Source organism: Curcuma longa, chromosome 4 (genome assembly GCF_044706935.1).
Source record: "Curcuma longa cultivar G26 ecotype Majalengka, Jawa Barat chromosome 4, ITB_CL_G26_1.1, whole genome shotgun sequence".
In the NCBI taxonomy this organism is placed as follows: domain Eukaryota; kingdom Viridiplantae; phylum Streptophyta; class Magnoliopsida; order Zingiberales; family Zingiberaceae; genus Curcuma; species Curcuma longa.
The window spans coordinates 3,974,074-3,986,028 of record NC_133864.1 but is presented as its reverse complement, the minus strand read 5'-3'; the positions used below and the strand labels follow the sequence as shown (position 1 = coordinate 3,986,028).

General features: G+C 36.7%; 2 protein-coding genes and 1 non-coding gene across 3 annotated transcripts; 1 reads left to right on the top strand and 2 right to left on the bottom strand.

Moving 5' to 3' along the window:
* Positions 1-437: 437 nt before the first annotated feature.
* Positions 438-3,409, bottom strand: LOC141828252 (putative hexosyltransferase MUCI70). Its single transcript, XM_074715650.1, has 6 exons — positions 3,082-3,409; positions 2,521-2,735; positions 1,569-1,745; positions 1,333-1,488; positions 918-1,194; positions 438-821 (listed from the first exon to the last, which is right to left on the bottom strand). The coding sequence occupies exons 1-6, from the start codon at positions 3,407-3,409 to the stop codon at positions 583-585; spliced, it is 1,392 nt and encodes a 463-aa protein (XP_074571751.1). The 3' UTR covers positions 438-582.
* A 168-nt stretch (positions 3,410-3,577) lies between these two features.
* On the top strand, positions 3,578-5,239 carry LOC141828646 (uncharacterized). The gene is made up of 2 exons (XM_074716105.1): positions 3,578-3,777; positions 4,904-5,239. The coding sequence occupies exons 1-2, from the start codon at positions 3,626-3,628 to the stop codon at positions 4,980-4,982; spliced, it is 231 nt and encodes a 76-aa protein (XP_074572206.1). The 5' UTR covers positions 3,578-3,625; the 3' UTR covers positions 4,983-5,239.
* A 449-nt stretch (positions 5,240-5,688) lies between these two features.
* TRNAE-UUC (transfer RNA glutamic acid (anticodon UUC)) lies at positions 5,689-5,762 on the bottom strand. Its single transcript has one exon. It is a non-coding gene; the product is annotated as a tRNA-Glu (tRNA).
* Between the last annotated feature and the right edge of the window lie 6,193 nt (positions 5,763-11,955).

Sequence of the window (11,955 nt, the reverse complement as noted above, 5' to 3'; positions counted from 1 at the left end):
GTTGTCTATAGATCAACTTTCATGATGATTGTGGAGGTAAAAGGAAATGCCACAATTGGGTTTACTTTAGAATTTGCTTTGTTGCTTTGTTTCTCAATGAATGCTTTATCATTGATTGGTTAATTAGAGATTAAAGTTTTGTTTTTCTTTGTTTATTAGAAGTGGAGGATAAAATTAGTCTGTTAATGATTGAATTGCTTGCAAAGTGGAAGGAAGTATATGTTTATTTAGTTAAAGTTAAAGGTCTGATTGCTTGATTGAATGAAAGATATATAGAAGAACAAAGAAAAGATCATAAAAGTATAAACTTTGTGATCCTTTCCCTCCTCTCCTTTGTATCTTCCATTCAAGTAATCAGACCGATAAAGGATCACTAGGCTAGTCGAATGCAAGAACGAACAAACTCAAAGGGCTAATCATTCAGTAACTGATGGAATTACTATCATTCACTCAAAGAATGAAATAATGAACACTATTTTTACAGTTCTAACTGTGTCCAAATCACCTCTTCAGTTTCAGTTAAAGGAGATAACTCGAAAAGAATTGGGTTGAGTGTGAGTTGCCTATTTAAGCATTGAAGGATTAACTGGTTTGCCTTACAAGAGGTTTCACCTTGCGTGTATGTCCGATACTGTTTACAAGGTCCTTTCTGGTACATACAGGAAACATATTTAGTCGAGGGATCTTTAGACGTCGGAGAACATAGGGAAAGCTGAGTTGATCCCTTGAGGTGAATCGAACAACCTCATTGAACCAGAGACACATGAATATGTTTGTCAATGGAGTGTGCTCCCTCACAATGACTGATGCTTCAGCTAGAGCTGCAAAGCGATGAAACTATCAGTAATCACCAATCATTTCACAATTTGACACATTGAAGTCATCAATATGATTTATAGTTAAGGGTAGGAGCAGACCTTTCTTTCCATACAGTCTCTTCTCGTCGGGAATACCATCTAGTCGATACTGAAGTAGTTGAATCTCCACTTCCTCTGGCATTGCTTTGTGTTTCTTTATGACAGCCTTTGCCTCATCATACAGGCTGCTACGAGCTCCATGTTCAGAAATGGCAAGCACAGAATTAGTGCGCCAAAGTAGAGCTTCGAGTACACCTATTGGATCCCTTCGAAATTGGGATTTTGAGTCGACCCAAATTGAAAAACTTGCATTAGGGAAAAGTCGATGGCTCAGCATCTGAAGCAAACAATGGGCGTTTAACAGACAAATCTCATAAATGCTATGTAAATGCAGTAAATTCTCAGACAAACCAATATCTGGCCAAACTGACTGGTGAGAAGTGAATTTTTTTTTTAATGAATTACGACTTAGTACCTTGGGTATTTTCCCATTCAACCGTTGATCCGAAAAAGGAAGATCCTTGACAACCACAATGCGCCAGTTACCAATCATGTGGTCCTCAGCAATTACTTTCCCTTTCTTTTCCTGAGATGAAAGTGTAATTTCATCCCAGAATGCCACATAGCAAACCTGCACATGAAGTGTATTGATGATTGATTCCAAGAATACCGAAAATTGTCCTGTGTAAGAAACATTTTCGTGACCCAAACCTTCTCAAGCGATGCATTTGTCATTCCTATAGGTTGGTACAGATCATCCCCTCCGCCAAATGCACAAGTTGAGACTGCCACTTTGCATGTTTGCATATAATCTTTGTCGATGCCAGAAATTTTAAAGCCTCCTCTTTCACTGTAAAAGCCACAATGCACGACAGCAGTTTCATTAACCTGAAACGAGGTTGTGAAAAAAGTAAATATGATATACAAACACTAAACAGACACCACTCGACCAATGAATCTGCTCTCATTTCAGGTTTAGGTAGGGGTTACAATGAAGCCACCTCACTGAAAACTAGTTTGAGCACGATACAATATCTTGGTTGCCAATTCCTAAATGAGTCTTAGACTAAAATATAATTCTTCTCATGTAACCTTGTGATCAGAGTTACAGTTTCGTAATAACAAACTTGTCCCTTATGAGCTCATGAGTTGTATTAAATATAAATCTTTTCATCAAGCCTACATATCAAAACATCAATAAGCTGATTTTTAAGTTCAATGTGACATTTAAATTTGGTCAAATACTAATGATATAGGTAGCTTGCAAGATAAGTTCAACATGGAGAGAGCTTTTCAGCTATAACTTATGTTTGTGTTGAATTCCAACACAATTGAGTTTGAGCTTGTTTAGATACCTAAATAAGCACAATTCATTTAGCTACCAAAACAAGTTAGAAACATCCTTGAGCTTGGCAAGCTTCTAGTTGAATCAAGCTCAATCTCGGTAATGATATGTCAAGCTGAGAGATTGAAGAAAGAGCTTCACTTAGTTCGACTTGTTTGCAGACCCAAGTTTAGCCAAAGTCGATAGTTCATTGATGCATGTGTAAAATGTAATGTAGGCAGTAGAAAGTAACCTCTCACATAATAGTGGAAGAACAGGGAATGCAAACTGGAAGTATCAACATTAAACACTGAAGATCAAGAAGGAGCAGAATAAAACCTTGAAACTTTGTTCTCTTTCGTCGAGTGTTTGATATCCAGTAAACAAATTAAACCTTCCAGTGCCATTTTTCTGCAGAAATGTAACATTGCCTTCAACATGGTGTTCACCTGAATCTACTTTATATAGCAATTTCTTGGCAGGGAAATCTACTTCTGTAGATGCAGGAAGCTCTAAATTTTCAATCTGCTCTGGACTAAGGATCTTAAGACAGGCTGCCAAATCAAGAAAATGAATGTTAGTGACAGATCTAAATTTGACAACTCATGGCGAACGCTAAATCGAAGACATCCCAGAGGATGAGGATCATGGAGATACAATCGCCCAGGTATGATTTGGTGGTGTGCAGGCATTTCAACGGATGAAATACATGCTAACAAAAAAAAAAAAGAAGGAATAATCTGTTGATTCTTTCGCATTGTTATTGGGAGTTTGTCAATTTTCTGGTTCATTGCAAGATCAAAATTTTCATCGAAGCATCTCCTAAATGGAATAATAACGACGAAAAGTATACAAAGATCGATTTTATCGCGAGAAAGGAAGAGATTTCAAGAAGCATACGCTCTCTAACGCCGTGAACGACTCTGGTCATCGGATCGAGGCGATTAAGGTTCCGCGGAGACTCCTCTTCCTTGGCGGAAGATGTCAGATTAGGTCGGTGTTCGTCGGGAAGCTTCTTCCCTACCCGCGAGATCTCGAGGAGAAGAACGAAGGCTGGGAGGAACAGCAGCACAGGCCACCATCGGATCGCGGTCCTCGCCGCCCGCCGGAGGAACTCGCGCCGCCCTCCGGGCCACGGCTTCTTGCGCTTGTATCGGGCACGGGCTCGCGCCCTCCCCGCGACATCGCCGTCGTCTTCGGAGACGGAGATGGAGACGCCGTTCAACATCATCAAGAGAGAGATGTCGTGCTTCCAATGAGGATTCCGAGATGCTCAAATAACGGCATTAATAAACCGGTTTAAATCATTGTCACAGTTAGGTGCTTGATACAATGACCGTTCCGTTCATAAATCGTGATATAATACATTTATATCGGTGGTTTCATCTCAGTTGAAGTTCAATTAGGGTTTGAGCTAGCTCATTGGAGAGACGAGAGAGCGACGATGGCGCTGACCAACTTCATCGTGACGGTAGTGGGTGTGACCGCCGCCGTCCTCCTCCTCCGCAGCGACGTGAAGCAGTCTGCCTCCATCTTCCGCCGCAACGTGCGCCACATCCGCCAGTGGCTCGAAGAAGAATCCGCCTCCGCTTCCAAGTAAGAAAAATTGCAACTTTGGAAACATAGGCATTCGGAACCAACTGGTTGCCTCAATATAATTTGATTCCTCAAGCAAATTCTTGAAATGGTTGTGTATGTGCATAGAGATTTGCTGATTGCTCCTTTGCTTGATCGATCACCAGTTGAACTGTGACGTTCTTTTAGGTTTATTCTGAATACGAGATAGGTTTTCACATATAACATAAATCATCACTTGATGTTTAGATATTTGGACCATATATTCAAACTTAGGTAGGAATCATATTTCTAGATGTCGAAATCTGTGTTTGTCATCTCCCTTCTAGATGTCAATCTTAATGCCATGTCTTGTACATTGTAATTAACAACTTCAATGACAACTTTAAATTTGTTTGACACACACATCTTATAAGAATGCAAAGCATGTTTTTTGATCAACATGCCTTTATAGCATCAGAAGAAATTTGAGATACTTACTGGTACTTTTTTACTTTCAACTGAATAAACAAAAGCAATTCCCAAAGAGTGGTTGCAATTTTGCCAAGCTTATGCGAATAGAATCTGATGTTGAAGTTGTCATAAGATTGAGTTCGATCGTTGATAGTGGTTGCAATTTTGCCAAGCTTATGCGAATAGAATCTGATGTTGAAGTTGTCATAAGATTGAGTTCGATCGTTGATAGTGGTTGCAATTTTGCAAGCTTATGTGAATAGAATCTGATGTTGAAGTTGTCATAAGATTGAGTTCAATCGTTGATAGTGGTTGCAATTTTGCCAAGCTTATGCGAATAGAATCTGATGTTGAAGTTGTCATAAGATTGAGTTCGATCGTTGATAGTGGTTAGGCTTCTCCTTGCAATTTTCTAACAAAACTTAAGTAACTTTCGCTTCACTATAACAATATATTTTGGGTTTGTTGACTACAAACAAGAAATACCTTTATTATATTCTCTACCTAAAACCAATTGTTTATATGACTGCCTCTGGTTTTCGATACACTAGTAAAGTTGTGCACGACAATTCTGAATAGTGCATCATAGAGGTTCTAATACTCAACCTCCTTTTATAGTTTAATGAAAATGTTTCCATTTATCGCCTTGTCTCCGGTCTCTGCCTTTACTTTATGCATCATCTATCTTCTACAGATCCGTGGAGCGATCGGCACCAAAGGAGCTGGATTCTCAGGCAGTGAAGAAAGACATTCCCAAGGATGAGAAGCATTAGAACAGAAGAGGCTCGAATGGATAGTTCATAACTTCATAGTTTTTTCTTATAGGAATGTTCAGTTTTGTTCTTTGCTTTTCCCCCTCAAATAAGAGTGATTCAGGGATTCTTGTAAGTGGCTTTTGTTGTAGAGATTAACTACTGGTCATAACTAATTTTGAAGGTAGACGACCTTCTTCTTGATCCGTTCGGAGCACAACTTATGCACATTCAACAATTGACTTCCAGGGTATTCGTCTTATTTGGGATTCAATAGAGTATGCTATTTTGTTGCTGTGTCAAAATAAAGTGATTGTTATTATATTGGCAGGAGAATTTCATGGAGTATTTGAGAAATAGTAGCTCGTGAAATTGTTTTATTTTGTAAAAAATAAAATTTAAAATACCCAAATATAAATACTTAACTCATTACATGATTAATAAATTCAAAGGTGTCAACACAGATTAATGGTAAAAATTATATGTTTATTTTTTTTCAATAAATAAAACATTCTCAAATCAAATGACTTTTCATATACTTTTATGTATAAAACTATATGTTTCTCAAATCTATTCCAATGAATTATTTTTTAAAAATGTAGTATAACATTTGTAATTTATCTTTTTATATTTTTAATGTTTGAGCTATTTTTTAAATATATAATTTGTAATTTATTTTTTTCTAAGAAAATGAAATTGTTAAGAATAATCAAGAAAAAACTAAAATTTCCATTGCCGGGATTTGAACCCGGGTCGCCTGGGTGAAAGCCAGGTATCCTAACCGGACTAGACGACAATGGATTGGTGATGAAATAGCAGATAGATAAATAAATAAATATATATTTTAATTTGAGGCGCCTGCACTAAGTACCAAATGAGCTTCTATTATTCATATATATTTTTTTCGAATCCATCTTCATCAAAAATTAGTATTTATTCTTGTATATACTTACATAACAAAACTAATAATAATCATAAAATACTATTGAAAAAAAAATCAAATGTGAGGCTTCTATTTTATTAACTTTCAAAATTATAGCAAAGCGAAAGACCAATTGAACAATATATGAAAGATCACGACAATAAAATAAAATTTGTATCACACTCATTCTACCCTCAAGGTAGGGTTGAGTTGACGGTTACAGGGTATTGCTATAATAGGTAAGGGTCGAATCTCGATAAAATTGAGAAAAATATCTTTTCCACAGTTGTCAACTACAATTTCTCCATTTACCTTCTTACATATGATCATGGGACCGACTATGTGGAACCACTGAAAAATACTACAATTGTATTACATTCATTCTATCATCTCCACAAAGCTAACTTTCAAGATAAACAAAAATTGCCCAACTTTTTTTAAATCTTCCACTTGAATAAACACATCATTCTCAAGGCTTATGCAATGCAACTATGTTATTCTTTATTTGTGCCCATTATATCGAGCCATGTTAATACATCAACATGTAACAATATTTATATATATGTAATTCCTTATTTGCTATCTTATTTAAATGCCTATTGGACAAAGTTTTTAAGTATATATATATATATACCTCAATTAGGTTCGTTGGGTATTGGTTGAGTTTTTGTAGGGTGTTTTGTCGGGTGGCGGGCGTCTCGGGTTCCATGTTCGATCACAAAACCCACCTCGGCAACCGCTATTGCTACTAGCATCGCTTTGACGCTCCGGCTTCAAGACACAACCTTTGGCCGTTGGGGAAGGGAACACCGGTTGCATGGTCTTGTTCATCGGCCATTCCTCTGTTTGTGCATCACAAATCATCGATTGCGACAAAAGCAATAGAAGTGCAACAACAAGGGAGATCATTGTTGTTGATAATGCTGATATATACTCCACGGCCATGATTTACAATCTTCTCTTCTTCTCCTCGAACTCTAACTTAGCTCGATCTTTGCTAATTAAGCTCGATGAATGTTTTAAGCAATCATATATATATATATAGTAGTCTTTATATAGAGATTATTAATTGTTGTGACTTATGAGAAATTGTTAAAGTCATGATTTCATGTGGAACTTTGCATGATTTCCACTGAAGAATGTGGAGCTTTTTGATCAAACTAATTGAATGGAGTTGGAATTACATTGAATTTAGTCGAGTGTTGAATATCTACCACACTTAAATGCAATTTGATTGGTTTCACTCGACAAGTGCGTAGGGTCAAATTAAATGGCGTGATAGAACAAACATTTATGGACATTAACTAATTTAGCGTATGCATTGGGTAAGAACAAATTAGTGGCGCATTGATGCATCATACTTTAATTTTTTTATTGAAGGGCACACTTAATTTCCAAAATATCCATTCTACTCTTCTTATTTATTTCATGGGTTTGATTTGTGAATCTAAAATTCGTATCCATTAGCCCAAAATTCAAATCAATAGTTTTAAATTGGTTCAAGACCAAATCATGTTTGTTTAAAATGAAACACCTTTTAATTAAAATCAAATAAATTTGATTTATAATTAAATCAAAGAGGGTCTACTTCGTCTTCAAAACACGTGATCCATCCATACTTTTATTCTGATAAAATATCTTCGATATTTGTCCTTCGTCTAGTCCGATCATACTCAATTTCTCTCGATTTGAGAATTTAATTTTCAAACTCGTTTTATGTCTTTTGATAATCTCGTAGTGATGTGACTTTATATGTTCCTGATTTATATTGATTATTCATAATTAACCATTAATTATGAATTGATTATGAGTGACACCTAGTAGTACATCATGACTTCCAATTAATTAAAAAATCATAGTTGATTCCAGAATCATTTCTAAACCCTTCAACAACTACAATTATTCATGTGTCTATTTCTTTCACTCATCTTATACCTGTTTAGTTTAGGACATGGTCTATGTGTTAGTCTTCGTTAGACTGACTATGTCACACCTAGCCCAAGTAATAGTTCATTGTCTTGCGAATTTAAATTACTCAAACATCTGTCCAAAAGAACTATCATTTTGACGTATTTTTACTTAGACCAAAGACTTACGAGTAATAATCCTAACAAGTGATCATAGGGTATATTTCTCATAATAAAAGGAATGGTGAATCTTCTATGAGCTACTCAATCACCTTAGGACACTTCGACTTATACCTAATCATCCTGGGGTCATACACACCTCCGAAGATACGTTTGTTTAAGATGTTAAAGTATAAGTTTCCATGACCAATAGTTAGGATCGGCTGCTTGGTAAAATTAAGGAGTCTAATATATGCTAGTCTTACAGAATCAGTAATGTCTAGTCTCATTAATTCATCGATTAGAAAATATTTCAATATATACATAATTACACATGTAGAGATATCTATTAATTGTGATTTAATCATAATCATACTATACATTGTATTGTGTGAACTTTATTAATTGAGTTTACGATCTAATTAATCAGATACATAGAGAATATACACTCAAATAGTGATTTTATTTATCTAATAACTAGTACATTATCTAAGACGATAATTTTAAAATACCTCTCAAATATAACATAAACATGATTTACAAAATTTATTCATACATTGTTTATGAACATAATTCACAACCTCCTCCTCGGTCAGGGCATCCACTCTAATGATGGCAGCCAGGAATATATCCTAACCTGGATTTGTTGTTCAGTGATGGATAGATAAATATGCATAATATATTCTCTTCAAAATTGAAAACGAAAGACTAATTGAACAATGAAAGATGACAACAACAAGGTAGCTAGAACTCCTAACGCAACTCAATTAGGAGGTCTGTATGGTGTTTTGGGGGCTGGTGGAACTGCATGGTTTCGTTCCAGACTACAAATCACTATGGGATCAGAAGAGTGTGGATTTCGAACGCAACCTTCTGTTTCACCTTGTGCTTCCCCAACTGTCATATCGCATATCACCGAAAGCAACAGAAATGCAATGGCAAAGGAGATCAATGTTGGAGCTGCAGAGTGAAGGCGAAGATGCTGATACGCCATGACCATATATAATTCACAATCTCCGATCCTCCTCGAGAAATGATCTGCTCTAAGCTGGACCTTTGCTCTGTCTAATGGATTCTTCTTTAAGCAACTGATCTATATATATATAATCTTTATATAGAGACTTGTAGTCATGACTATTCTCAGCTGGTTCATGGAAGTGAATGATTTCTTCCCACTTGTGGAAAAAATATAATATAATAAGAATTAATTTCATGGTTTCACACTTGAATGCCATTTGCTCGGTTCTAGCTAATTGGACGTTGCTAGTCAGTCAATGCACGAGTCCAAAATGGCGACACTAACTTTGTGACATTAAGAATGCCTTAGAATACAATTAAAATTTCACATTGGAAATATATGGGAAAGATCCTGAGATTATAAGATGAAAAATATTTCATTGGTATGAGGGCTTTTGGGTAATGCCCAAAAACAAAACCATAAAAAAAGTAGACAATATCGTACTGTTGTGAAGATATATATGAATTCCATCGGATCTAACAGTGGTATCAGAGCGGGTCCATGTGGTGGGGGCTCTTATTAAAAGATCTGTTGGGATCGTTAAGGGGCGGATCCGTTGAGATCCGTACCAATAAAGAGTCCATTGGGACCGTTAAGGGGGCGGATCCGTTGAAATTCGTATCAATAAGGGGTCCGTTGGGACCGTTAAGAGACCGGGTCCGTTGGGATCTGTACCAATAAGGGGTCCGTTGGGACCGTTAAGGGGGCGGATCCGTTGGGATCCGTACCAATAAGGGGTCCGTTGGGACCGTTAAGGGGGGCTCACAGTGGTCCTTTGTTTGAGGGTTAGATTGTTGGAATACAATTAAAGTCCCACATTGAAAATATATGGGAAAGATCCTGGGGTTATAAGATGGAAAATATTTCATTGGTACGAGGCCTTTTGGGTAATGCCCAAAAACAAAACCATGAGGGCGTGGGCCTAAAAGTGGACAATATCGTACCGTTGTGAAGATATATATGGATTTCATCGGATCTAACAGTGGTATCAGAGCGGGTCCATGTGGTGGGGGCTCTTATTAAGAGATCCGTTGGGATCGTTAAGGGGCGGGTCCGTTGAGATCCGTACCAATAAAGGATCCATTGGGATCGTTAAGGGGGCGGATCCGTTGAGATTCGTACCAATAAGGGGTCCGTTGGGACCGTTAAGGGGGCGGATCCATTGGGATCCGTACCAATAAGGAGTCCGTTGGGACCGTTAAGGGGGGCTCCCAGTGGTCCTTTGTTTGAGGGGTAAATTGTTGGAATACAATCAAAGTCCCACATTGGAAATATATGGGAAAGATCCTGGGGTTATAAGATGGAAAATATCTCATTGGTACGAGGCCTTTTGGATAATGTCCAAAAATAAAATCATGAGGGCGTGGGCCCAAAAGTCGACAATATTGTACCGTTGTAAAGATATATATGGATTCCATCGGATCTAACAGAATGAGCCCAAAGAAGTGTGCAAAGTTATACGATCGATCCAAGTGATATATTATTTATCAACAACATCTTAGTGTATGCATTGGGTATTTAACAAATAGCCCCCGGAGCATAGCTGAGTTGGTTAAGATGAAACAGACTTGTAGAAGAGAGCAAGAGCCCCCGGAGCATAGCTGAGTTGGTTAAGATGAAGCAGACTTGTAGAAGAGAGCAAGTGTTTGAATCTTGGCGAAGCCGAGCAATATCCTCCTCCGTCGTGACCAACTGCAGTTTCTCGATTTACCTCCTCACAGATAGTCGTGGGGCCGACCGTGTGAAACCGCTGGGGTGACGGATTCCACATTTTACAGAAGAAAAGGGTATTCAACAAATAAATTAAAAGATCGTGACACTTAGTGATTGAACGAGCCAAAAGAAGTGCACAAATTAAAGTCATACGAATTCGTGATAGGGCAAGATTTGTCAACAACATAATTAACTTAGCGTATGCATTTGGTATTCAACAAATAAGTGTTTACCACAAAGTAAAGTACATTAATTATCGAAGAGAGTTAGTTGTTCATTTCTAGCCAATCACATACAAGTGATCAGGGATTAATGCAAGTGTATCCATAGGTAAAACAATAATTGAGTTAAAGAAAATATGAAATTGTCAAAAATAAAATAATGATGAGTACCCCCTTGCTTGCTTGCTTTGACAAAGGTAAGAGATTTCTATTGATGCTTTGGAGATAGTCACATGACATAAGTTAAGTCAATATTCACGTTGAGTTGGAAGTGAAAGTCAAGACGAGCTCGGGTCAAATCAAGCCAAGTTTGATTTTGGACAAACTCTGATCAAGCTAGACGAAGCTTGGGTCATGTTAGACTGAGCTTGAATCAAATCATCTCCAAAATAAGATCTCAAGTCAAGTACGTAAATTCAATCTGAATTATATCCAAATGTGTTTCGTCCAAATTAAGATTCGACTTGGCAATTGCTAAAGTGTTGATCACCAAATGATTCGGCGGTTAAAACATCGATCACCAAGAAAAGAAGAGGTGTGTGTGCCCTTTGTGTACTAGCACCACCTTTCAGGTAATCGATTGCCGTACTTATTCAAAGTGCATCAATAGGTAGAATAACTTGAGGCAAGACATGAAACCTTCACTATAAAAGAATTAAGGGGATTATCAACCAAAAAAAGCTGATAATATCTCTTTTAACTGGTAAATATGGATTAATTTTTTATTTATTAATAGATGATTTTAAAGATAATTATCGATTAAAATATATTTGGTAAGTAATTTCAATTAAATTATTGGATAATTTTGAAACAATTTTAATAAAAATAAAATAAAATTCCAAACCTAGATTTAAATCAGGATTGCTCAAAGTGGGAGTCAGGTATCTTAACCGGACTAGATCACAATGGATTTATTACATATTAATAAGCTTCAATAATAGTATCTAAAATTATCATCGTGAATGCTTATAAATATTTCTATGTATTTATATGAAAATTATCAAAAATTCATACTACATTTAGAAATTTACTACTACTTGTTAAATAAATCATT

What these genes read in the sequence shown, in the direction of transcription:
- LOC141828252 (XM_074715650.1), bottom strand. Translation starts at nt 3,409, where the DNA reads ATGTTGAACGGCGTCTCCATCTCCGTCTCCGAAGACGACGGCGATGTC. An exon ending in CGTTCACGGCGTTAGAGAGC is followed by an intron (nt 2,736 to 3,081) that starts GTATGCTTCTTG and finishes TTGATTTGGCAG; the next exon opens with CCTGTCTTAAGATCCTTAGT. An exon ending in GAGACTGTATGGAAAGAAAG is followed by an intron (nt 822 to 917) that starts GTCTGCTCCTAC and finishes ATCGCTTTGCAG; the next exon opens with CTCTAGCTGAAGCATCAGTC.
- LOC141828646 (XM_074716105.1), top strand. Translation starts at nt 3,626, where the DNA reads ATGGCGCTGACCAACTTCATCGTGACGGTAGTGGGTGTGACCGCCGCC. An exon ending in GAATCCGCCTCCGCTTCCAA is followed by an intron (nt 3,778 to 4,903) that starts GTAAGAAAAATT and finishes TATCTTCTACAG; the next exon opens with ATCCGTGGAGCGATCGGCAC.